This window comes from Perissodus microlepis, chromosome 11, assembly GCF_051167445.1.
Source record: "Perissodus microlepis isolate ML-2025 ecotype Zambia chromosome 11, ASM5116744v1, whole genome shotgun sequence".
Lineage (NCBI taxonomy): Eukaryota > Metazoa > Chordata > Actinopteri > Cichliformes > Cichlidae > Perissodus > Perissodus microlepis.
This window is the reverse complement of record NC_140471.1, coordinates 721,051-748,589: the sequence shown is the minus strand read 5'-3', so window position 1 is coordinate 748,589 and position 27,539 is coordinate 721,051. Positions and strand designations below refer to the sequence as shown.

General features: G+C 41.6%; 4 protein-coding genes across 8 annotated transcripts in view; 3 read left to right on the top strand and 1 right to left on the bottom strand.

Moving 5' to 3' along the window:
• The window catches only part of LOC146377009 (protein NLRC3-like), a 34,841-nt gene extending 33,925 nt beyond the window's left edge, over positions 1 to 916 (bottom strand). For all 3 annotated transcript variants that reach the window (XM_084944985.1, XM_084944984.1, XM_084944986.1), the window contains exon 1: positions 833 to 916. The gene's annotated coding sequence lies outside the window, so the exon portion shown is untranslated. The remainder of the gene's footprint in view (positions 1 to 832) is intronic.
• Positions 1 to 27,539, top strand: part of LOC146377003 (NACHT, LRR and PYD domains-containing protein 12-like) — a 554,927-nt gene that overhangs the window by 303,005 nt on the left and 224,383 nt on the right. The window lies entirely within an intron of this gene.
• LOC146377008 (uncharacterized) lies at positions 18,307 to 19,764 on the top strand. Its single transcript, XM_084944263.1, has one exon. It carries the CDS (start codon positions 18,307 to 18,309, stop codon positions 19,762 to 19,764), a length of 1,458 nt encoding a protein of 485 aa, XP_084800389.1.
• Positions 18,557 to 21,363, top strand: LOC146377007 (uncharacterized). Its single transcript, XM_084945004.1, has 3 exons — positions 18,557 to 18,674; positions 19,893 to 20,102; positions 20,220 to 21,363. Exons 2-3 carry the CDS (start codon positions 19,904 to 19,906, stop codon positions 20,912 to 20,914), a joined length of 894 nt encoding a protein of 297 aa, XP_084801130.1. The 5' UTR covers positions 18,557 to 18,674; positions 19,893 to 19,903; the 3' UTR covers positions 20,915 to 21,363.

The following is a 27,539-nucleotide window of genomic DNA, read 5'->3' as shown; positions in this document are numbered from 1 at the left end:
GATCCTTTAATAAACACTCAGAGCTCCATGTTGATGAAGCAGTCATGTGTGAGCTTGTGTGCTGACATGTTGACAGTGTGACTTCAGCTTTTACAGGCTTCCTGTTTCATATTACACTTCCTCCTCACAATCGGCCTCATTTCACAGCTGCAGCTAAATTTCCTGAAGAAAATCCACAGACGGCTGAAAGTGAAGCATCACTTCCTGTATGAGGAGAGCCAACAGTCTGTTTACATGTCATGTCTAAGTTACAGCTACAATAAATAATCATTTATAAAGTCTGCTGCTCTCTCTGTAACCATCTGACCATCAACTAACTCTGTGCTGCTGCTCTCATTTACAAAGTGCTCAAATACATTTGTAACTCGTTTCTTTAAGAGCTCTTAGCGTTAACTTAGCGTTAGCATGCTGTCTGGCTAGCTTAGTGTCGGAGCTCTGCAGGTGTCTCATGTGTAAATATTAATCACAGTGACAGTAAAGGTAAAGGGACGTGACGTCATCACGTACGCTGCGTCCTCTGTGGGCTCTGAGTGAACTCACAAAGTACAAACTACAAGTACACAAACACGAACGTAGCTCAGAGTGGCGGACACACTCGGCCTCGTTGGTCCAGCTGTGAGTCCGTTACCGTGAACTATGGAGCGGCAGATTTGTGCTGGAACTAAGCTGCACACAGCTGATGTTAGCCAGGAAACATTACACACTGACTTTAATGGAGAGACCGGAAATACAAACACACACAGTTTGTTGTGTGAAGAAATCAAACATGAGCTGAACAAACAGTAAAGTTCCTAAAGACAAACTGTTAAAGGAGGAAACAAAGCAAACTTACAGTTTCTTCACACACCAACAACAAGCTCCACTCCACACCTGGACACTAAACACGGACACACAGGTGAGCTGCTTCCTGGAAGGAGGCGGGGCTCCACAGAAGCTCAGCACAGGTGGGAGGGGGCAGATTTTCAGAAGAGTTTCTGACTGTTTAACTTTTGATGTCAGATTTAATCTCGTCTCATTTCTGTTTTTCACTGAGCAGGTTCAGCTTTTATTAAAATAATGAAATAAGTTTGTTTCTTTCTCTAAATTCATAATTATCTTTAAAGTTCCCTTAAAAATCCCTCAATGTGAAAATCAACATTTCTTGATTGTGATAAAAGAAAGTTTGTTTTCATGGCCGCCATTCAAAGTGACCCAAACTGTTTCCAAACTCTGGAGAACATCTCCACTATGAAACTCCACAAGTTTCATATGACATGAACACAGACTGATGACATGTCTGCATTAATCTTTTTCTTCTGAAACAAGCTTTAGTGAGACCCACTAAACTAACTAGTGACAGATGTTCTCGAAGTTGCTGTAAAAATTTTTATAACTTACTGTGGAAATGCTGATCACAGTTAAAATCCTGGTTTTAAACTTTGAGCTTTTTTTTGCTCAAGCAGTCATACAGAATTAATATTAAACTATAACAGTACTGATACCGTGATCCCCCCAAAATGAACACAGAGATATAAAACGTCTGTCCATGCTGCCATTAAAACATAAAAAAAATATCCCATCAGATCAGTGGATCTATTTTACTGTTTATGAAGAACAATCAAATACATTATAAGATGATGAGAGGTGGAGGGAAAAAATCGCAAAATGACTAGTTTGTATTCAAATGTCAAAGTAAGTGTTCATCTGTTGCCCTCCTACACATCACTGAAAAGTTTAAGTTTAATCTGTTAAAAGTCAAAGTTAGAGTTCATGTTCACTGCTGTGAGAGAAAACAGTTTAGTACAATATCTATATGTTAACGTTTGTTTGTGCAAAATTGTTCATTTGTTCTGTTACACAGTAAAATATAGATATAAACATCTGTAACATCTGCACTTTGACCAAAATAATATCTGGTATTTTGTACAGACAGAAGAAAAAAGGTTTACTTTATTATTAATATATAACAAATACATAAAAGTCCTGTACAAATCAAATATATATATAAAACTTAAAACTCATTTTTTTCAAACTCTTTGTCTCAGTGTGAACAGTCTGTTGGAGCAGAGCCATCAGTTCATGATATTTTTAACAGAAGCCGACCTGCTGAATCGAGGCTACATCTGTTTAAACAACACTTTACAAAGTCGTCTCGCTCTACCTCCACCTGCTGTCTCTGAACACAAAGAGTGGAGAACTTTATAAACATTGTGACAGGTATATACACTGTAACAAAAGTCAGTAAAATATACAGCAAAACACCGTCAAATTCCAACGGTAATGGAGCGTAAAACCAAAAACTTCCTTTTACTGTATTAAATAGATTGAATAACCGTTAATTGTGAGACTGGATAAAACTTTGTTTTTTACTGTAATAAAATGTTGAAATTATAAATATTTTCTGTGAAAACAAATAAATATGCATACATTTTACAATTAAATATTGTAATGTTGAAAATGTCTGAAAAACTTAGATTTTACGGTATTATTTGAGTAAAACTACATCTTTTGGGGTTGTGCACATTGGAATTCACAGTATAAAGCTAGATTTTTAAGCAAACAAAAACATTCATTTTTACAGAAGCAAGATGTTAAAAAATAGGGTCCACCGTAATAATACAACCAGTAAATACCATTTAAAAAAAAAAAAAAAAGCAAATATCAGCAGTGAAAGACAATAAAATTGATAGTATTTTTTTTTTTATTTTAAAATTCAGATACTGATATACAGATTAAAAGTTAGGCCTGCAGTAAATCATTGTTAACCTTCTGATAAAAAAAAATCAACAGCAAAAGAAGATGTTAAAAATAAAGTTCATGGTTGTGAATAAAATTGATTTCAATAATCTTTTTTAATTATTATTTTAAAACAACTTTATGTTGTTGTGTTTCACGCCATATTATCAGACCACCTTAAGTGGGTCCGCCTTAAATTTTGAGTTTGTGTGATCGCTGTTGATTGGTAGCTAAACTGCTGGTAAACTGTGTACAGGCGTTTTACGTTCGAATTGCAGAGAAAAAAAAATTCTGGTAGCAACATTGTTAGGGCTGGGACAACGCGAAATACATCGACGTAAAAAAATCTGCGTCGATGCGTCGTCACTTTCAAAAAAAGACATGGCGGCAGCGAGTAGCGGAAGTATGAGTGAGGCAGTTGCAGTCAACTTAAATCACTCCACCCGAACACGCAGTTCTACAGTATGGGGATATTTTAACAGAAAAGGAAGTGATTCAGTCGTTTGCCGGCTTTGTGAGGTGGAAATGGCCTATCATAAAAGCACGACGGCTATGCACCAGCACCTCAAACGACTGCATCCAGGAGCAGCTTCTGCAAAGGACAAACCACCGTAAGTTTTCAACTTTTTTACTAACGCTAGTTTTTACCCGTTAATTCATCCAGACCCCCCCCCCCCCACACACACACACACACACACACACACACACACACACACCCCACGTAGACGTACACTCACTCATGGACACAGAGATAAACACCCAACCTCCGTAAATGCAAAACTCATTTAAGCTGCTTAGCAGTAACATATAGCAGCTGCTGTTTAGTTAGGGCCCGAGCACTGACAGTGCGAAGGCCCTATTGTATCTGCTCTGTTTATTAGGGCCCGAGCACTGACAGTGCGAAGGCCCTATTGTATCTGCTCTGTTTATTATTATTATTATTATTATTATTATTATTATTATTAGGGCCCGAGCACTGACAGTGCGAAGGCCCTATTGTATCTGCTCTGTTTATTATTATTAGGGCCCGAGCACTGACAGTGCGAAGGCCCTATTGTATCTGCTCTGTTTCTTATTATTATTATTATTATTATTATTATTATTATTTCGGCAAATGAATCGGCCTTTTGAGGGCCTAAACATGCTCAAAAACTCATGAAATTTTGCACACGCGTCAGGTCTGGTGAAAATTTACGTATTTTAATGTCCTCAGACATGGCCAGGGAAAATTAGCTCAGTAGCGCCACCTAGAAAAATGAAAAACGCGAGCCCCCGAGATGGGTATTACCTACATGTATGAAAGTTGGCACCCATATCTATCATTCAGGGACGCACAAAAAAGTCTATTATGGCCATGTCCTAAACCCAACAGGAAGTCCGCCATTTGGAAGTGAATGTGACATTTTGGCTCTGATTTTACCATTTCCATGCCTTGTACTTTAACGAACTCCTCCTTGGGATTTGGTCCTATAAACTTCAAATTTGGATAGTGCCAACTACACACCTGGGCCATCTTAAATTGCGGAGCTTTTGAGTTTTCGTAATACAGTGAGGCAGTGGCGCCATGGCGAATTTCGATGACTCGCCATGAAAATCTCATTGACTCTTATTTTGTCGTACATTTTCTGACCTTGACCAAAGTGAACACATATGATAAGGCTCCACCCCTGAACATATTTCAACTGCCATATTTGACATCAGGGACAGCGCCACCTAGTGGGAACAGGAAATGTCATGTTTTACACTTTGGGGTACAGTATTGTGATGGGTGAAATCTGCAGCCTCAAATTTCTCCAGGAAAGCCTTAAGGAGTTGGTTTTGGGTTACAGTGAAAACTGTGACTTTTCGCAAAAGGGTGTGACCCCAGCAGAATGGCGAACTTTGATGTCTCGCCATGGAGAAACAAATTAGTATAACTCAATGAAATCCAAGCTGATCAGAACCAGACTTTACAGGTATGATGTCAGACCCGCCCTGAACAGATTGATGTGCCCATTGTCAGGAGTATGAAAAGCGCCACCTAGTGGCAACAGGGAATGTCATGTCTTTCACTTTGTTGTACTGATTTTCACAGGTTCATCGTGGACACCTCAAAAGCGGTGAATATTAACATGGGTCCCTCGTGATGCTTCAGTGCGAAAATTGTGACTTTAAACTGAACAGCGCACCCTGGTGGCAGCGCAGTTCACCATGAAAGATGAAGTGGCTTTTGAGGGGCTTGGAAAGTTTATAGAGGCTTTAAATTTGGCCCACACCTCCAATGTGATTAGGGCTTTCTTCTTATGCGATCATTTTCCTTGAATAGCGCAAAATGGCTCCACAGCGCCCCCTACAAAATTTCAAAACCACAGCCCCTGCTCTGTGTTTTATCTATGAGTCTGAAACCTGGTAAGCTTATAGAAGATACCAAGATCTACAAAAAAGTCTCTTGGAGCAATATCCCAAATCCAACAGGAAGTCAGTCATTTTAAAATTAATGTGTAATTTTGGCCACATTTTCTCCTCTTTTCAGGCCTCATACTTTGACGAACTCCTCCAAGGGATTTCATCAGATTGAACTATTCTTCAGTGTGTGGAATCCAAAGACCTTTGTGTTGTTAAATTGCGAAGCTTTTTACGTCCAGGGAAACGGGGTGGTTATGGCGGCACGTGGAGTCTCAATCACTCGCCAAAACGCAGTAATCTGCTGTCACTCCAAAACACAATGTCCAATCTCTCCCAAAGGTCGCAGGCATGATGAGACTCGAGCTCGGAAATGTTTGTTATGCCATTTGTCATTAATGGTTAGAGCGCCACCTAGTGGGACGACTATAATCATGATTGAATGAGACGAATTGTTAGGTGGTGGTTAAATGCATGAATTCCATCAATGTGACATGAGATAGGAGGTGCTGGTTGTAGGTGTTGGGCGTGGCTCGACACGCCGGGGTGCGAGGGCCCTCATAACGCTGCTTGCAGCTTTAATTATTATTATTATTATTATTTCGGCAAATGAATCGGCCTTTTGAGGGCCTAAACATGCTCAAAAACTCATGAAATTTTGCACACACGTCAGGTCTGGTGAAAATTTACGTATTTTAATGTCCTCAGACATGGCCAGGGAAAATTAGCTCAGTAGCGCCACCTAGAAAAATGAAAAACGCGAGCCCCCGGTATGGGTATGACCTACATGTTTGAAAGTCGGTACACATATATAACGTTCAGAGTCGAACAAAAAAGTCTATTATGGCCATGTCCTAAACCCAACAGGAAGTCCGCCATTTTGGATTGAAGGTGACATTTTGGCTCTGATTTTACCGTTTCCATGCCTTGTACTTTAACGAACTCCTCCTTGGGATTTGGTCCTATAAACTTCAAATTTGGACAGTGCCAACTACACACCTGGGCCATGTTAAATTGCGGAGCTTTTGAGTTTTCACAATACGGTGACGCCGTGGCGCCGCGGCGAATTTCGATGACTCGCCATGAAAATTTTATTGCCTCTCATTCCGTCATACATTGTCCAATCTGGACCAAAGAGTACACATATGATAAGGCTCCACCCCTGAACACATTTCAACTGCCATATTTGACATCAGGGACAGCGCCACCTAGTGGGAACAGGAAATGTCATGTTTTACACTTTGGGGTACAGTATTGTGATGGGTGACATCTGCAGCCTCAAATTTCTCCAGGAAAGCCTTAAGGAGTTGGTCTTGGGTTACAGTGAAAACTGTGACTTTTCGCGAAAGGGTGTGACCCCAGCAGCATGGCGAACTCTGATGTCTCGCCATGGAGAAACAAATTAGTATAACTCAATGAAATCAAAGCTGATCAGAACCAGACTTTACAGGTATGATATCAGACCCGCCCTGAACAGATTGATGTGCCCATTGTCAGGAATACGCAGAGCGCCACCTAGTGGCAACAGGGAATGTCATGTCTTTCACTTTGTTGTACTGATTTTCACAGGTTCATCGTGGACACCTCAAAAGCGGTGAATATTAACATGGGTCCCTCATGATGCTTCAGTGAGAAAATTGTGACTTTAAACTGAACGGCGCACCCTGGTGGCAGCGCAGTTCACCATGAAAGATGAAGTGGCTTTTGAGGGGCTTGGAAAGTTTATAGAGGCTTTAAATTTGGCACACACCTCCAATGTGATGCAGGCTTTGTTGTTGTGTAACCATTTTCCTTGAATAGCGCAAAATGGCTCCACAGCGCCCCCTACAATATTTCAAAACCACAGCCCCTGCTCTGTGTTTTATCTATGAGTCTGAAACCTGGTAAGCTTATAGGAGATACCAAGATCTACAAAAAAGTCTCTTGGAGCAATATCCCAAATCCAACAGGAAGTCAGCCATTTTAAAATTAATGTGTAATTTTGGTGACATTTTCCCCTCTTTTCAGGCACCATACTTTGACGAACTCCTCCAAGGGATTTCATCAGTTTGACGCGATTTCCTCTGTGTGGAATCTGAAGATCTTTGTGATGTTAAATTGCGAAGCTTTTTACGTTCAGGGCAACGAGGTGGTCGTGGCGGCACGTGGCGTTTGAATCACTCGCCAAAAAGCAGTAATCTGCTGTCACTCAAAAACACAATGTTCAATCTCTCCCAAAGGTCATAGGCGTGATGAGACTCGAGCTCGGAAATGTTTGTTATGCCATTTGTCAGTAATGGTTAGAGCGCCACCTAGTGGGACGACTAACTAATCATGATTGAACGAGATGAAATGTTAGCTGGTGGTTAAATGCATGAATTCCATCAATGTGACATCAGATCGGAGGTGCTGGTTTCAGGTGTTGGGCGTGGCTCGACCCGCCGGGGGTGCGAGGGCCCTCATAACGCTGCTTGCAGCTTTAATTATTATTAGGGCCCGAGCACTGACAGTGCGAAGGCCCTATTGTATCTGCTCTGTTTATTATTATTATTATTATTATTATTATTATTATTATTTCGGCAAATGAATCGGCCTTTTGAGGGCCTAAACATGCTCAAAAACTCATGAAATTTTGCACACGCGTCAGGTCTGGTAAAAATTTACGTATTTTAATGTTCTCAGACATGGCCAGGGAAAATTGGCTCAGTAGCGCCACCTAGAAAAATGAAAAACGCGAGCCCCCGGTATGGGTATGACCTACATGTTTGAAAGTCGGTACACATATATAACGTTCAGAGTCGAACAAAAAAGTCTATTATGGCCATGTCCTAAACCCAACAGGAAGTCCGCCATTTTGGATTGAAGGTGACATTTTGGCTCTGATTTTACCGTTTCCATGCCTTGTACTTTAACGAACTCCTCCTTGGGATTTGGTCCTATAAACTTCAAATTTGGACAGTGCCAACTACACACCTGGGCCATGTTAAATTGCGGAGCTTTTGAGTTTTCACAATACGGTGACACCGTGGCGCCGCGGCGAATTTCAATGACTCGCCATGAAAATCTTATTGCCTCTCATTCTGTCATACATTGTCCGAGCTGGACCAAAGAGTACACATATGATAAGGCTCCAACCCTGAACACATTTCAACTGCCATATTTGACATCAGGGACAGCGCCACCTAGTGGGAACAGGAAATGTCATGTTTTACACTTTGGGGCACAGTATTGTGATGGGTGACATCTGCAGCCTCAAATTTCTCCAGGAAAGCCTTAAGGAGTTGGTCTTGGGTTACAGTGAAAACTGTGACTTTTCGCGAAAGGGTGTGACCCCAGCAGCATGGAGAACTTTGATGTCTCGCCATGGAGAAACAAATTAGTATAACTCAATGAAATCCAAGCTGATCAGAACCAGACTTTACAGGTATGATGTCAGACCCGCCCTGAACAGATTGATGTGCCCATTGTCGGGAATACGCAGAGCGCCACCTAGTGGCAACAGGAAATGTCATGGCTTTCACTTTGTTGTACTGATTTTCACAGGTTCATCGTGGCCACCTCAAAAGCGGTGAATATCACCATCAGTGCCTCATGATGCTTCAGTGCGAAAATTGTGACTTTAAACTGAACGGCGCACCCTGGTGGGAAGGCGGTTGACCATGAAAAATGAAGTGGCTTTTGAGGGGCTTGGAAAGTTTATATAGGCTTTAAAATTGGCCCACACCTCCAATGTGATGAACGCTTTGTTGTTATGTAACCATTTTCCTTGAATAGCGCAAAATGGCTCCACAGCGCCCCCTACAAAATTTCAAAACATCAGCCCCTGCTCTGTGTTTTATCTATGAGTCTGAAACCTGGTAAGCTTATAGGAGATATCAAGATGTACAAAAAAGTCTCTTGGAGCAATATCCCAAATCCAACAGAAAGTCAGCCATTTTAAAATGAATGTGTAATTTTGGCGACATTTTCCCCTCTTTTCAGGCACCGTTCTTTGACGAACTCCTCCAAGGGATTTCATCAGATTGACGCAATTTCCTGTATGTGGCATCTAAAGACCTTTGTGATGTTAAATTGCGAAGCTTTTTACGTTCAGGGAAACGGCGTGATCATGGCGGCACGTGGTGGTCATGGCGGCACGTGGAGTTTCAATCACTCGCCAAAAAGCAGTAATCTGCTGTCACTCAAAAACACAATGTTCAATCTCTCCCAAAGGTCATAGGCGTGATGAGACTCAAGTTCGGAAATGTTTGTTATGCCATTTGTCAGTAATGGTTAGAGCGCCACCTAGTGGGGCGACTATAATCATGATTGAATGAGATGAAATGTTAGCTGGTGGTTAAATGCATGAATTCCATCAATGTGACATCAGATCGGACGTGCTGGTTTCAGGTGTTGGGCATGGCTCGACGCGCCGGGGGTGCGAGGGCCCTCATAACGCTGCTTGCAGCTTTAATTATTATTATTATTATTATTTCGGCAAATGAATCGGCCTTTTGAGGGCCTAAACATGCTCAAAAACTCAAGAATTTTGCACACGCGTCAGGTCTAGAGAAAATTTACGTATTTTAATGTTCTCAGACATGGCCAGGGAAAATTGGCTCAGTAGCGCCACCTAGAAAAATGAAAAACGCGAGCCCCCGGTATGGGTATGACCTACATGTTTGAAAGTCGGTACACATATATAACGTTCAGAGTCGAACAAAAAAGTCTATTATGGCCATGTCCTAAACCCAACAGGAAGTCCGCCATTTTGGATTGAAGGTGACATTTTGGCTTAGATTTTACCGTTTCCATGCCTTGTACTTTAACGAACTCCTCCTTGGGATTTGGTCCTATAAACTTCAAATTTGGACAGTGCCAACTACACACCTGGGCCATGTTAAATTGCGGAGCTTTTGAGTTTTCACAATACGGTGACGCCGTGACGCCGTGGCGCCGCGGCGAATTTCAATGACTCGCCATGAAAATCTTATTGCCTCTCATTCTGTCATACATTGTCCGAGCTGGACCAAAGAGTACACATATGATAAGGCTCCAACCCTGAACGCATTTCACCTGCCATATTTGACATCAGGGACAGCGCCACCTAGTGGGAACAGGAAATGTCATGTTTTACACTTTGGGGTACAGTATTGTGATGGGTGACATCTGCAGCCTCAAATTTCTCCAGGAAAGCCTTAAGGAGTTGGTCTTGGGTTACAGTGAAAACTGTGACTTTTCGTGAAAGGGTTTGACCCCAGCAGCATGGCGAACTTTGATGTCTCGCCATGGAGAAACAAATTAGTATAACTCAATGAAATCCAAGCTGATCAGAACCAGACTTTACAGGTATGATGTCAGACCCGCCCTGAACAGATTGATGTGCCCATTGTCAGGAATACGCAGAGCGCCACCTAGTGGCAACAGGGAATGTCATGTCTTTCACTTTGTTGTACTGATTTTCACAGGTTCATCGTGGACACCTCAAAAGCGGTGAATATTAACATGGGTCCCTCATGATGCTTCAGTGAGAAAATTGTGACTTTAAACTGAACGGCGCACCCTGGTGGCAACGCAGTTCACCATGAAAGATGAAGTGGCTTTTGAGGGGCTTGGAAAGTTTATATAGGCTTTAAATTTGGCCCACACCTCCAATGTGATGAACGCTTTGTTGTTGTGTAACCATTTTCCTTGAATAGCGCAAAATGGCTCCACAGCGCCCCCTACAATATTTCAAAACATCAGCCCCTGCTCTGTGTTTTATCTATGAGTCTGAAACCTGGTAAGCTTATAGGAGATATCAAGATGTACAAAAAAGTCTCTTGGAGCAATATCCCAAATCCAACAAGAAGTCAGCCATTTTAAAATGAATGTGTAATTTTGGCGACATTTTCCCCTCTTTTCAGGCACCATACTTTGACGAACTCCTCCAAGGGATTTCATCAGATTGACGCGATTTCCTTTTTGTGGAATCTGAAGACCTTTGTGATGTTAAATTGCGAAGCTTTTTACGTTCAGGGCAACGAGGTGGTCATGGCGGCACGTGGTTTCAGTCACTCGCCAAAAAGCAGTAATCTGCTGTCACTCAAAAACACAATGTTCAATCTCTCCCAAAGGTCATAGGCGTGATGAGACTCGAGCTCGGAAATGTTTGTTATGCCATTTGTCAGTAATGGTTAGAGCGCCACCTAGTGGGACGACTAACTAATTATGATTGAACGAGATGAAATGTTAGCTGGTGGTTAAATGCATGAATTCCATCAATGTGACATCAGATCGGACGTGCTGGTTTCAGGTGTTGGGCGTGGCTCGACCCGCCGGGGGTGCGCGGGCCCTCATAACGCTGCTTGCAGCTTTAATTATTATTATTATTATTATTATTATTAGGGCCCGAGCACCGAGAGTGCGAAGGCCCTATTGTATCTGCTCTGTTTATTATTATTATTATTATTATTAGGGCCCGAGCACCGAGAGTGCGAAGGCCCTATTGTATCTGCTCCGTTTCTTATTATTATTATTATTATTATTATTATTATTATTATTATTATTATTATTATTATTATTATTATTATTCAGGTAAAACAAGGGCCTTTTTGAGGGCCTAAACATGCTCAAAAACTCATGAAATTTTGCACACGCGTCAGGTCTGGTGAAAAATTACGTATTTTAATGTCCTCAGACATGGCCAGGGAAAATTGGCTCAGTAGCGCCACCTAGGAAAATCTAAAACGCGAGCCCCCGGTGTGGGTATGACCTACATGTATGAAAATTGGAACACATATCTATTGTTACTAGACGCACAAAAAAGTCTATTATGGCCATGTCCTAAACACAACAGGAAGTCCGCCATTTTGGATTGAAGGTGACATTTTGGCTCTGATTTTACCATTTCCATGCCTTGTACTTTAACGAACTCCTCCTTGGGATTTGGTCCTATAAACTTCAAATTTGGACAGTGCCAACTACACACCTGGGCCATGTTAAATTGCGGAGCTTTTGAGTTTTCACAATACCGTGAAGCCGTGGCGCCACGGCGAATTTCGATGACTCGCCATGAAAATCTTATTGCCTCTCATTCTGTCATACATTGTCTGATCTGGACCAAAGAGCACACATATGATAAGGCTTCACCCCTGAACATATTTCACCTGCCATATTTGACATCAAGGACAGCACCACCTAGTGGGAACAGGAAATGTCATGTTTTACACTTTGGGGCACAGTATTGTGATGGGTGACATCTGCAGCCTCAAATTTCTCCAGGAAAGCCTTAAGGAGTTGGTCTTGGGTTACAGTGAAAACTGTGACTTTTCGCGAAAGGGTGTGACCCCAGCAGCATGGCGAACTTTGATGTCTCGCCATGAAGAAACAAATTAGTATAACTCAATGAAATCCAGTCTGATCAGTACCAGACTTTACAGGAATGATGTCAGACCCGCCCTGAACAGATTGATGTGCCCATTGTCGGGAATACGCAGAGCGCCACCTAGTGGCAACAGGAAATGTCATGGCTTTAATTTTGTTGTACTGATTTTCACAGGTTCATCGTGGACACCTCAAAAGCGGTGAATATCACCATCAGTCCTTCATAATGCTTTAGTGTGAAAATTGTGACTTTAAACTGAACGGCGCACCCTGGTGGCAACGCGGTTCACCATGAAAAATGAAGTGGCTTTTGAGGGGCTTGGAAAGTGTATATAGGCTTTAAATTTGGTGCACACCTCCAATGTGATGAGGGCTTTTTTGTTATGTGATCATTTTCATTGACTATCCCAAAATGGCTCCACAGCGCCCCCTACAAAATTTCAAAACATCAGCCCCTGCTCTGTGTTTTATGTATGAGTCTGAAATCTGGTAAGCTTATAGGAGATATCAAGATGTACAAAAAAGTCTCTTGGAGCAATATCCCAAATCCAACAGGAAGTCAGCCATTTTAAAATTAATGTGCAATTTTGGCGACATTTTCCCCTCTTTTCAGGCACCATACTTTGACGAACTCCTCCAAGGGATTTCATCAGATTGACGCGATTTCCTCTGTGTGGAATCTGAAGACCTTTGTGATGTTAAATTGCGAAGCTTTTTACATTCAGGGAAACGGCGTGGTCATGGCGGCACGTGGAGTTTCAATCACTCGCCAAAAAGCAGTAATCTGCTGTCACTCAAAAACACAATGTTCAATCTCTCCCAAAGGTCGTAGGCGTGATGAGACTCAAGCTCGGAAATGTTTGTTATGCCATTTGTCAGTAATGGCTAGAGCGCCACCTAGTGGGGCGACTATAATCATGATTGAACGAGATGAAATGTTAGCTGGTGGTTAAAGGCATGAATTCCATCAATGTGACATCAGATCAGACGTGCTGGTTTCAGGTGTTGGGCGTGGCTCGACGCGCCGGGGGTGCGAGGGCCCTCATAACGCTGCTTGCAGCTTTAATTGTTATTGTTTTTTTGTTTGTGGCCCATGCTGGCAAAATGAGTCGGAATGCACGCAGGCTGATTATCAGAATCGGCGAAAGACGAAAATGTGAGACAGCGAATTGGCCGCAGGAGAAATGTTAACAAGGATAATGCACCACCTGCTAAACGTAGCCGGCGTGGACACTATTACAACATTGTTAAAGTGCTTGCAAAAGCAAAATGACAATGAACTCTTGATTTGTCAAATTTAATGTGTTTCATCCTATTTGAACGGTTTTTATACATAATGCTTCTCCAGCTTGATCTTATAGGTCAAAGTTATGCCGTCTAATGACTAGAAAGTAGTGCACCAGTAAAGGTGCCATCAGCTATGGCTGTTTAAACGTTATCTTTTCCAGCCATCATGATTACTGCATATCATATGTTCAACATTGGGGATTATTATTAACCTCTTACTGTTATGCTATGAAAGCACATGGCATAACAGTATGTGTGTGTGTGTATATCTATCTATCTATCTATCTCAACCAGATCCTTATCAAATTATTTTGATATTATGCTTTCCATATAACTATTTTGTAATTATTCGAATTCATCTGTGTGTGATTTATGATTTCAGGAATAAACAGAAAAGTCTGGAGGACTACTGTCAGAGAAGAAGTACACCATGCACCCCCCAGGAGGTGGCTGTACTTACCGAGAGCGTCTTATCTATGATTTTAAAAGACAAGAGACCACTTGCTGTGGGTGAGGGATTCAAAGAAATGCTGACCACTTTCCAACCAGGTTACACTCTGCCGTCTAAGCGTCATTTTACAAGAATGATGGAGAGAAAGTATGAAACTTCAGTGGAGAAACTAAGGAATGAACTAAAAAAAGCCACATCCAAAATCTCCCTTACCACTGATGCTTGGACAAGTCTGGTCACAGAGTCCTACTTAGGGGTAACTTGTCATTTCATTATTTGTTCAAAGACGCCATTGCTGCTGTTTGTATATTATTAAATTTTTGCTATGATTTCCTTTGTTATATTTGTTTTGCAAAACATTTAATTTTTTGTTAAAAACAGAAGATTGTAGTACAATGTTATTGTGGATTTTGTTTTGTGAATGAAGAGCACTTTTTGGCAGAAAGCAAAGTGAATGTTACATTTTGTTTGTTTAAAGACACCATTGTTGCTATTTATTTGAAATGTTTTGTTAACTTTTCCTTAATTTTATATATGTTTGCACATTTCATTTCTTGTTAAATGCTATCTCTATTGTATTGATTGTATGACCTCTACAACTTTATTTTGCAATTTTTTTTATTTATTAAAAGGTCTTCAAATGAATAAATTTGTGTTTTTCATTTATATACATGAATTAGTAAATGTGAAATTGCTATACAAGTCAAATAATGGGGGAAAAAAATCGTTAATCGAATCAGATTGAAAAATGAATCGTTAGATTAATCGATGCATCGAAAAATTAATCGCTAGATTCATCGATTAGGAAAATAATCGTTTTGCCCAGCCCTAAACATTGTGCAGTATGAGCGAACCATTTCACCAAAAAAAGGGGAAGCAAGGCAAGACGTGGCTGCAGCGGTCTGCAGACGTGACTTCTGATCAAATTGGAACCTCCTCCTAAAGAAACAAAGAGCGACATTACATTGCGGGATGACGTCACCTGAAAATGACCAATAGCGCAGCGCGCTGCTGAGCTGTGTGCCAACCGTTCTTTTTTTCATGCAGGAGACTCAAGTTGGCTTCGCTAACGGATAGTGATGTGCGATACCTTTCCGATCCGATACCAAGTAATATTCAACGATACTGATCCGATACCGATACTTTGTACAAAAACTTATTTTATTTATTGTATCTCAAATTATAGCATCATAATGATTACAGGACATCAGATTACTTGTTCCTATCACTTAATAATGCAGAGTTCATTAAAAAAAAAAAAAAAAAAACTGAAGTTATTTGAACACGTTGCCTGCCTGCAGCACTAAAGGACCCGTGAGAGACGTCTGTCTCGCCCTAGCAGCACCTGTCCCTCTCCTCCTCTTCAGTTCGCCTCAACATATGCTCGTCATATTCTGGGATATGATTTACTCTGAGGTGTTTGACAAGGTTAGTGATGTTGCCACAACCATACATGCCAACCCTCCCGATTTTTCCGGGAGAATACCGAATTTCAGTGCCCCTCCCAAAAATCTCCCAGAGCCACTATTCTCCCAAATTTCTCCTGATTTTCCACCCGGACAACAAAATTGAAAAACCATATCACAGAATTCATAGCGCAGCCCAGCCAATTCCAGTTTCGACATATTACTCTTATTTCTCTTTCTGGGTCGCAAAAAAACTTTTAACATATTTTCAGGTGAGAATGTAGCTGTGTAAACTTCAAATATCTGAGCCGACCGACACATCGTCTTCAACCCCCGAGGTCTTTCACTACTCGGGTTAAACATGATATATAAGTCACTTTGATAACTTAAAAATGTTCTTGTTTGGCTTTTTCGGGGTTTTATTTGTTCGTGACTAAATCGGTTTGGCTGAGATTAAAGTTATTAGATTAGATTAAATTTAACTTTATTAATCCCTCAGGAGGGTTCCTCCGGGGTTTTCACACAGCTGAATAAACGTCAAACAGAAAACTGTTTAAACAAAGTGTGAGACGGTCAAGAGTTTAAGTCAGTGCCCGGTTATATTTTAGATAGCAAGAAGCAGACGGCAGAGTTTCACTCCACCGAGGGAGCTCATGACGTACTACCCGGCTTTCTTTAGACCGTGAAGGCCGGGTCCTCAGGTGGAAGCAGCCTCTGAATTTGGACACCCCCGCTGTTTCCGGACATTTAACGTATTTTATCCGATAAATAAACACCTTAAAATGTATTTATCCCCCCCCCCCCCAACAGTCCTTTTGAATATTTCCCTAGTATTGCCACAACACCTCACGTTTTTGCCACATGTATCGCAAACCACGTCTCAGCTTTTGTGGAGGTAAAATAAGTCCGCACATGACTCCAATTACGCTCAGCCATTGTTGTGAGTGCGCGCGCCAAGGGGCTGCGAGACATTTATACAGCCGTATTTCGCACATGACTATGAAAGGCGGAAGAGGAAGTAGTTCCTTTGAATGTAGACAATCCGAATGTTATAGTTTCTTTCCACTGTGTTCCTGTTAATGATAAACTACAAATTTACCCTAAATTACTAAAATATCGATATTTTAATGTGAGAATCGATTCTATAACATAAATGATTGGTATCAGAGCAATCGATATTTCAGGATCGATCCGCACATCACTACTAACGGACACAGCTTTGAACTCGTATATTAGCGCCATTTATTGCTGCTTGGACCACAGCATCTTCGGAATTTGTAGACATCCTGGGAGCTTGCAATTAGTTCGAGGTGAGGTGAGGTGAGGTGAGTACATGCAACTTCAAGTTATCTCTGTTATAAAAATCCACCAGCCCAGCGTTTATAGATAATTTTAGCAGTTCGTTTTTTATGAGTGAGGTTGTGAATTTAGTTAGCATTTGTGAGTTGAGTTAGCATTACTGTCTTGAGGGAAGCATTGCTCTGGATTAGTTTCTGTGTTTGGCGTGCTTAATTCGCTAGGGAGGAATTACCAAAGTACATGGAGTTATGTTAACCTGTAATTTCTGTGGTAAGGTAGTTCAGTCATCAAGGGGCTACGTGCTTCATTGTAAACTGCATCGGAATGAGCCACGTTGTTTCTTTCGGTGTATTGAAGCAGGCTGCAAGCAGACATACACCAGGTATGGCGCGTTTAAGGCTCATTTTTACCGAAGACACTCTGCCCCCACCCATGTCACTGGTGTGGCGGTGGTTTCTTCGTTTACATGTGCAATGGCGATGTGTGAACGTCAGTGTCAGAACTCTAAAGAGTTAATAGCTCATCTGAAGAGCCATATTGTGGAAGGACACGTGGTCACTTGTCCAGTAAGAGGATGCACAAATACCTTTAGAGTTAAATCATCTTTTACTGCTCACATGTCACGTAAACACAGTTTTCAGACAGCAGCATTGGTGATTTATATAGAGAGTCTGCATGTCAATCATCATCTGTTCCAACCACATCAGATGACTTTGTACCCTTGATTTCCGAGCCTGCTGCACAGTCTATTACAGATGAAGATAACATGGAAATGCCCCCTGAATTCTGTGATCTTTTTCTGAGAAACGTTTCACTATTCTACTTAAAATTGCAGGGTCAGTTTCTACTGCCTGCTTCAACCATACAGAACATTGTGGAGGAAATGCAGAACATACATGAGTTGGGACAGACATACAGTTTGGGTAAACTTGCATCACTGTTAAAAGATGACACATCATTATCAGAGGAGGACATCAACAAAGTCTGCGAGTCTGTCAAAAGCTATGATCTTTTTTCTGCATGTCATACCGGGCCATTGAGGACAGTGCACTCCAGAGCTCAGACCTTTAAAAAAGCCTTCAACTATGTGGAACCAAAGAAAATATTTTTAGGGAGAGATGAAAACAGAAAAGAGAGGTTTGCCTATTATGTGCCTTTAAGAGAGACTTTGAGATGTCTGCTAGAGTCTGATCTGTGGCAGAAATCAGAAGAGCCCTCTACTGAGCCTCCTGCTGATGTTCTGTGTGGCATAAGTGATAGTAAGCTGTTTAAATCAAATGATTTTTTTTTGGTCAAAACCCATCATGTCTCAAGCTAGTACTCTACCAGGATGCCTTTGAAGTCGTTAACCCTTTAGGCTCTGCAAGGACAAAACACAAGGTATTAGCTGTATATGCATCAGTGGCAAACTTGCCACTTCATGTGCACTCAGACACAGATCACATGTCTCTTGTCTTACTGTGCAGGGAGAAAGATTTTAAAGAGTTTGGTCATGCTAATGTGTTCTCTGAATTACTGGCAGACTTGAAAGAATTGGAGGACAGTGGGATTGTTGCATCAGATGAAACTAGAGTCAAAGGAACTTTGTTTTGCATTGCTGGTGATAATCTGGGTTCTCACAGTATTGGTGGCTTCACTGAAAACTTTAGTTCTTCAAAGTACTTCTGCAGGTACTGCCTGATAACAAAATCTGAATTTCAGGGTACTGACCCAAATCTGTGTGGACCAGAACGTACCAAAGAGAACTACAACTCTGCTGTTGATCGCCTCCAGATTGACAATACACCAGACGTCGAAGGAGTGAAGTTCAGGTCAGTGTTCAATTCACTGAAATACTTCAACGTTTGTATGCCAGGCTTGCCACCATGTCTAGGTCATGATATCTTTGAGGGAGTTTTGGCTTATGATGTGGCACTGTATCTGAAATACTTCATAAAGAAAAAAGCATGGTTCACTTACTCCACTCTGAACCGACGCATCAAACAGTTTAGTTACCATGCCTCTGATGCTTCTACAAAGCCATCTGAGGTCAGTCCTCAAGCAGCTAAACTCTCAGGACAGGCTGTACAGAACTGGAACTCCCTCCGATTGCTGCCTCTCATAGTTGGTGACATAGTGACAGACCCCACAGATGATGTGTGGAACTTAACTCTGCAGCTGAAAGATATTGTAGACATGGTGTGTGCTCAGAAAATTTCAGTGGCTCAGGTAGCATATCTTGATATTCTTATTCAAGAATATTTAGAGTCAAGAAAAGCTCTGTTCCCAGAATGCAACCTGAGACCAAAACACCATTTTCTACGCCATTACCCAGCACTGATTCTGAAATTTGGCCCACTGATAAGATTATGGACAATGCGCTTTGAAAGTAAGCACAGTTATTTCAAGAGGTGTGCCAGAAATCTGAAAAATTTCAAAAACCTCTGCCATACACTCTCTGAAAGACATCAGATGTTTCAAGCCCATCTTGCAGCAGGGTCATTGTGTCAATCTGTCTTGAAAGTCAAAGATGGTTCTCCATTTTACTCAGTGCTGTACAGTAAAGCCATTCAAGAAGCAGTTCAAATGTTTGACTTTACTGAAACCACTACGAAGGTCACAGTAGAAGTGATGTACAAGGGAACACAGTACAAGAAAGGACACTTCCTTGTCACAGGGGGCTCTGACTCTGAGTTTGGTGAAGTAGTTCTCATTTTGATTAAGAATGACAGTGTTTATTTTCTGGTGTCGGTGCACGTGACAGAATACCATTCTCAGTATCATCTGCACTCAGTGAGAAAGGAAAAAGAAAAGATGCAGTGTGTGAACATCATGGACTTAATTGATTTCTATCCATTAACATCTTACATGAAGTATGGGTACCAAATGGTTCCATTGAAACACTGTGTGCTGCCACAATAATGGTGCTGTTAGTTTGGTACTTACGAAACACTGTATAAAAGTGTAGTATCAAGCAAGATCAGCTTCATATTTTAAGACCAAAGGTACCACTTGGTGTAAATTGACCTTTATTCACATTCTTTTATCAGACATCTCGGAAATGGGGGACAGCATAAGGAGTTCCATTACGAAGGTGCTGCCGGACCTGTCTGCCTTAATCCTTGAAATTGTACTGGAGGCACTACAATCATTAGGAGTGGAGACATCTGAGGACTTGCAGTTCATCAGTGAGACTGATCTGAACTCTGTCCTGAGACCAGTTCAGGCAAGAAAACTGCTGGCTGCCTGGAAACAAACCAGTAAGTATTATGATTTCATTGCACAATAGCCATGAAGGGCTTTCTGTTTTTTCTATTATGCTTTGGCCAAGGTCCAAAAAGTACAATTAATCTATTGTTTGTGATATTGTTTTACAGCACCAAATATGGAAATTTCAAGCCAGGCCAGCATATCGTCTCCATCTTCTTGCTCCTCATTTTCTGCCTCCCCCTCACCCAGGCCAATATATTCTCTAGACTGGGTAGATAACTTTAGAATTCCAAGTGAAGATTTTCCAGAAGACTTGATCCAGTGTCTTCAGAGAGAGAAAAGACCAAAGCCTCGATTGCGGAGGGAGATGATCCGCATCATTGTGAAGGAGATGATGAAAGCCTGTGCCTCTCCAAGTAGAAGAGCCTCGACTGAAATTGCAAAAAAACTGGTTGCGATGTATCCCAAGTCAGTGCAGGATGTCATAGAGGGGGATGTGGTAGGACAGTGGTACCACTCTTTGGTAAAACAGATTCAGGCACGAATTGAAAATGTGAAGAGGTCTACTTCACCAGTGTTACAGAAGCGCAAACAGGGAGGATCAGATGACACCGATGAAGTGACGCCTGAAAAGCGAGCATCTGTTCAAGACACATATGGCTGCATAAAGTGGGACATGAAGTTTTTGCCAGTCAGTGAGACACTGGAAACCCAGCAGGAGAAGAAGGAACGTATGAAGATTCTCAGTGAACAGACAAGCTTCAGTCATGAAGAAGTAAAAACTCTAATGAAATGCACCTACTACTCTCAGCGCAAAGCAATAAACAGCGGAGCAGACATGCAAACCCGCAAAGAATGCTGAGCATGAACAGTCTTGATGCAAAGCAGGAGGCCTTTTTTGTTTCAGGCGATTGGAATGACAGTCCATTTTGAAGAACTTACTGGGGTACCGCTGAAAGAGACTTTCCTCACCAGTCTGGAAAAGAAGGGAAAACGGCTTCTGGACTTTCTGAAAACCACTTGTGCAGACAAGAGCAAGCGTGTCTTGGAGGCTGTCATAAAGCTTCGAATGCAGAGGGGACAGCTGAAGGGCTGCTCAGAAGACGTGAAAGATATGATGCTCCTCCTCCTCTCCTATTTCGATGAAAAAGAGGAGACCCTCTTCCACTATGTTGATGAAACATGTCTGGCAAAAGAAGTCCAAGTGGAAAGCCTGCCTGTGACACCATGTATCATTGTTTGTGGTGAGTTGAAAATCAGTACAGTGTGCACAGAAGTGCACAGAACCTAAGCTAATGCAAGGATACACTATATTAAATGTCTGCACTTTCACTATTTTAAGACACATTTGAATGGTAAAGGGGGTTTTACAGTTAATTCTTTTACACTTGTATTTCATTCCAAGGATCCTCCTGCTTTGCATCGAGACTGTTCATGCTCAGCATTGACCACAAAGTTGTAAATGACCAAATAACTGACTTCATCTCTGCAATCTGTCTGATGCTTGGTAGTGTCAGATTATAATATTATTTTATGCCATGTTAGACCCTTAATTAAAGATGGTGAATTATTATGTAGTTTTAGTTTGCATTATTCTCCTGAATTAGAAGAAGGTGATAACTATTGCATTTGTTAAGCTGATTTGCATTACATTAGACTGCTGATTTATTGTGAAGGAATGATATTGTTTTATGATGCATTATACTGCTGAGTTATGAGAAATACTGTTCGCAGAAAGTCATCGCCTTATTTGTCTGATTAGAAGAGAACAGAACACACTGGAGAGGTTTTCTGCCCCATCTCAGCAGGAGCAGATAAACAGGGAGCCAAGGTCGTAGCTTAGGCACTGTGTGAGAGAAAGAATGTGAATGTTTAGGCTTTTATGATTAGGTGGGGGCCACTAGAGGCTATAAGAGTTTGATCAATGCTCCACCATTTTGAGATCTGATGCTGTCTGCGTACGGTGTCCATCTCCCACGCGTGTGATCATTAAAATCATCGTTTGACTCAACCCGGCCGGACCAGTGTTGTTATTGTGGTTTTTCCTCTTGTATCCATCCCCAATATTTGAATCCGTAACAGTTTGGGGGCTCGTCCTGTGGTATTGGGGTGGAAGTTGGAGGTTTGGACGGTCCGTGGTTGTCGAACGGACAGGCACAAGCCAGTGGTCTGACGTGAGTGGGCATAAGCCGGCTTAAACAAAGGTAAGGCACTACCTGTTGAATTATTTCCAAAGTGTGCCAAATTGGACATGATAAAATTAAAGTCTACTCACTGAAATTACTGGTAGATGTCTGTTTTGATTTTGATGAAAAAATCTCATGAGTTAATGCAGTTAGAGGCTGCTAAGAAATTGAGTTAGAGGCTCAAGTAGTTTGATAGGGAATTGGTCATTTAGTGAGTTAGAGGCTCCGTTGGTTATATGGTGGACCTGAGTTGGTCATGTTGTGAGTTAGAGTCTCCATTGACCACTAGGTTGCACCTGCCTCAGTCATACTCTTGTTTTGGGGGGCTGACTGTTGTTTCAAAGTGTTATAAATTATTATAGGACGGCAGTTAGAGTCTGCTAAGAAGCGCATAGCCCGGAGGTTACGCTCCCTCCTGGCCGTGGACGCGCGACCTTGACCTGTCGGCGAACAGGGTTAGTTCAGTTTGGCTTGACTGTGGGGTACGGGGCATCCTGGAATAAGCTAGGAGTTAGAGGCTCCTTACTGTGTTAAACGGTATCTGCGCTTTTTTGGACACTGTTAAATTGAGTTAGGAATTTTAGAGATTAGGCCAGAAACTGTTGGACAGATACTGGTTAATTGATCACAAAAAAGTTGGACTTTTTCGGTTGGACCCGTTAACTTAAATTTGTCAAAATTGTGTAGGCGCTAAAGCTGTCAGGCCTGAGAGTGATTGTAAATATAAGACGTCTTTGTAATATAAAATAATAGAGCTGTGTGTGAGACGAGGCTGTGTGTGACGACAGAGCGCTGCGAGCTATTTTTAGACGGTGTGTGAACATGCAAATGAGGTGGCTGCTGTAAAGCGCACAGAGGACTTTTGCTTCCTGTTTAGCGTGTTTTTGAGTTTTATATTTATGATTTGGAAATACTGTTAAAGACCTGTAAATAAGACGCTGATTTTGCTGATTATAATATTACAAATAAGGTTTTGAATGACTACGGTGAATGTTTGATGTTTGGCTGAGGTTTGAAATAGAAAAGACAAATCGTGCATGATTTAGACCGACACTTCAGTCGGCAGAGTAAGATTGTGTGAGAAATACAGCTGTGATTTGTTTTAGTTTTATGGTGTGAAGCAGGATTTATAAGATTTTTTAAGTGACTCTTGGTTCAGTTCAATAATATAAGCGGTAACATCTGATTTACTGTTGGTTTTATCATAATATAGGGTGTGATCAAGCACGAATTTCAGCTGTGTGTGTGACGGGAACTCTGCATGCCCATAAAAGGCAGCGGCCAGGCTGTGAGAAGTATGCACCCAGAGAGAGAGAGAGTAAAATCTAGTCAGATGAAGTGAATCAGGATGTTTTTAGAAAAGAAATAGTAAGTGAAGGTTTTCAGAAAATAAAATACTAAGTGAATGTTTTAGTGTGTTAATACAGGTGGATTTCTCTCAACCTGGAAACCTGAGTACAGCGGCAAAAGGATAAATTAACAGAATTGGGACGACAGACAGGCCAAGCTTTGGCTCAAAAGTTTACAGCTTGACCTCACTCTGTCCCCACCCTGAAAAGAAGCTTAAAGGACATCTTCTCCTCCAGTTATCGGTTACCATCACTGGAAATTTGCAGGCAAGTTTTTGACTGAATTGTTATTGGCACCATGTGTCCCTGAATCTCACAAGCAAGCTCTAACTCCTGGCTGAAGACATGGAGTGCTGTTATTTAAGGTGGGAAATCAAAATTTGGGAAACAAAATAAAAACACACACACAACCAGAGAAATGTATGAGAAAGGCACGTGTTAGAGGAATGCCTCGTTTGAGAAAAAAGTTAAATTAACCCACCTACAGACGCACACACACGCAATGAAGGAACAGCTTACATTCATGAACACGTGAAGATTTTCCAGCAAGGTTAAAGCAGCGAAACTTAACATACACCTGTTGTTAAATGATAAAGTTTATCCACTACTAACAAATAAACTCTCTGGGTTGCAGGACAACAACTTAACTTCAAAAAAAGGACACTGGTCTGACCAACCAGTGACGACACAACAAATTTTGTGGTTAAAAGAGTCAAATTGTGACATGTTTTCTGCTGATTGATTAATACAAGTGATTACTGAATGAAAGAAAATTCCTTTTTTGGGCTTTTAAACATGATCTTAAGAATTTTAACATGTACCTGTGTTGTCCTGTCAGCTTGGTGGGTTATGAGTTGATTATATGGTGAGAAAAAACAAAAAAGGGGGAGAGAAGGCTGACACAGGGCCTGGCCCGGTGTTTCTCCCCTCTCTGAATAACAGCCAACACAACATCATTTTCCTGTTCGTCTGTTTTTGTTTTGTTTTTGTTTTTTCTCTTTATGCTTGATTACAGGCTGCTTTGCCGAGGCTGACCTGGACTCCTGCTCTCCCCTCTACCATCTTTGATGTGACCCTGACCAAATGCTACAGCAGCTGGACCCACAACAACAACCTGCAAATGTCAACAGTGCTGCAGGAAAACGATCTCATGCAGCAGAGACGGAGAGCGTTAAACCCAAGGCCCGTTTCACTACACGGGGGAGATTTCCAGACAGCTTCAGCTAACAAGAATGCTGACCTTAACAACTCTGCATTAAAACTGTGCAGGACAGTGACTGACCAACACGGATGATCGGGCAGCAAAAAGGGCGTGCCAGAGACAGGAGGAGTAACTGAGGTCAGGAGGCACCTCAGAATGGACAAAAGCACCAGAAGGAAATAAGCTGAAGGCACAGGTGTCGGGGCTCGGCCAGGAGCTGACCTCTGAGAAGAGCCGGACAGCAGAGCTGCAGAAGGCCGTGGAGCAAAGCAAGGAAAACATCAATAAACTTCAATCTGACGTGTACGGAAAAGACTCTGAGGTTTCTGCCCTCAGTAAGAGCTCAAGGCATCAGAGCAGAAACTGAGCATGGCTCAGGAGGAGCTGGCTGCTAATCGAACCCATCAGTCAGGCTTAGAGTCCCAGATACAGGACTTGAAATCAGGCCGGAGCTTGCTGGAGCAGGAGGTCGCCAAACCTGACGAAAAGCTCCAACAGCAGGAGCAAGCCCTGAAGGAGCTACAGAAGCAAAAGGGTCAAGTTAAGGAGGAGCTGGACAAGGAGAAGATGCAGGACACTGGAGAAAAGGACTGCCTCAATTGGGGCCAGAACCAGTATGGACAGAACTTTGAGCAGCAGCACCAATGGATGCAAACAGACTGAAATGGAGGAGGGCAGGACCCCAGGGCACGCTTCAGGCCGTGGTTTACCCAGAACACCAGAACAGGAAAGTGATGAACACAAACACACACAAACACACACATCTACATGCACTGACTCAGAATGAAGAGAAACACACATATGAACACATATGCACTCGTTGATTCACTGACACACACACACACACGCGCTGAGTCAATTGAGTGAGAAATGACACACACATGCACACAAATCGAAATGCTGATTCAGTTCACTGAGAAGTGATCCACACACACACACACACACACACACATGCACACGCTTGTGCAATGAAGAATGCTTTACTAACAAATGCTTATGCTGACACGCAAAATGCTGCACACAAACATCCAAATACAGAATCTGTTACAACAACAAGAAGCCATTGATTGTTTATTGGTTAAATGCGTTTCATGTCACCCAGAGGGCATTTGTGTAGATTTAGGGGACAGGGTCTAAAGCAGTTTGGTTATGACAACAATGTCTGTGCGTGATGTCTGTTTGTGGCTCAAGGCCTCGACTGAATTGTTCACTGTGCTTCACACAGCCTGATAAGGAGCAGTGGTACAGAGTGAAAATGATGAATTAACGGTGTGAGTTTTATTTCGGAGTGCCACATTTTTGATTGAGATTTAATTGAAGGAGGAACACACTGAGAAAAAAATAATAATAATAATAAAAAAAAATAGAGAAAAAAAGGGGCCAGTTCTTGGATTTACGTAAGCATCTCACGTGTGTTAACACAATTGCCTCAGGCTTTAAAGCTCTGTACGAAATTCAACAACTCAATTTGTTCTCATTGAGATGACACGATACGATCTAATAAGAGTGGTTGGCTGCTGAACTCACGGAATTCACAACACTGCATAAGATTTCAAACTACAGGAAAATCACTGGAGTTATAAGAGGCAGACAGCGACACACACACCACATGCATGCTGTTGCTATTTATTGTGAATTAACCTGTGAAGGGCAAGAACAAAATAATTCTGCATCAAATACAGGAAATCATAGCTTTCCTGTATTTCCTACATTGTTGGCATGCTGGTTAGTGCTGTTGCTCCACAGTAAGAAGGTCTTGGGTGCAAATCCACAGTCTGGCTAGTTTGCAGTAGTTTCTCTCTGGGTGTTCTGGTTTCCTGCCACAGTGAAAAGTCATGTAGCTATTAGAGCTAGGTTAATTGATGATTTTAAATTATCCATGAATGTGAGTGTGAATGGCTGTTTGTTTCTATCTGATAGACTGGTCAGCTGTCCGGGGTATACCCTGCCTGGCAACCTATCACTTCAGGGTTATTTCCCAGCCCTGCTGCAACCAGGATAAAGAGAGGAGGATGGTAGTTGTTGTAGACCCATTCAATTTTATGGTAACCAGGATCTAGACTTTGTTGAGCCGTATGCAATATGAAGACAACATGTAGTATTTAAGTGACCAAGTAGTATTTGGATAAAAGTTATTGAATAGTGTTGAAATAAACTGACAGAATTGAAGGATTAAAATATTCCAGGAGCTCAACTTACTCCATCTGAACATGTTTCAATCGTGTTTTATGAACACAAAATGCAGGTTTACTGAATATGAAAAGGTTGTGTTGATTTAACTCAGTTGTTTAAGTTTCTGCCAAAGCAAAACATTTGTGTGCATCCAGTGTCCACTATTGAATCAAGTAAATCCAACATGTTTTTCAGGGCAAAAAGGAGTTACGGTCCCTGTATTCCTGCACAATATTGTCCCAGGAGGGAGAAAAACTTTCTGGTGAAGTTTTGGTTGATTTTTGGGTTTTGCTTAACACTAGGTTGATTTCATCAGTGAGGTTTGGATTGTTTTCTTTCTCTAAGAGAGAGAAAGATGGTTTTATGCTTGGACATGTTTGCAATGGGCCCCAGTATTTGTTACTTTATTAGTATTTTATTGGTTACATTTGTTTTTGCTTTTGTTACAGTGCACTGAGATAAGAACATCTGAGAGGTGTGATCCACCGGTGGTGATATTTTGGTATTTTGTGAGTTCCTGATTTAACAAATCAGCTCTTTAATCCAGGCCTGAGAGATTGAACTTTAAAGCGCTATAAA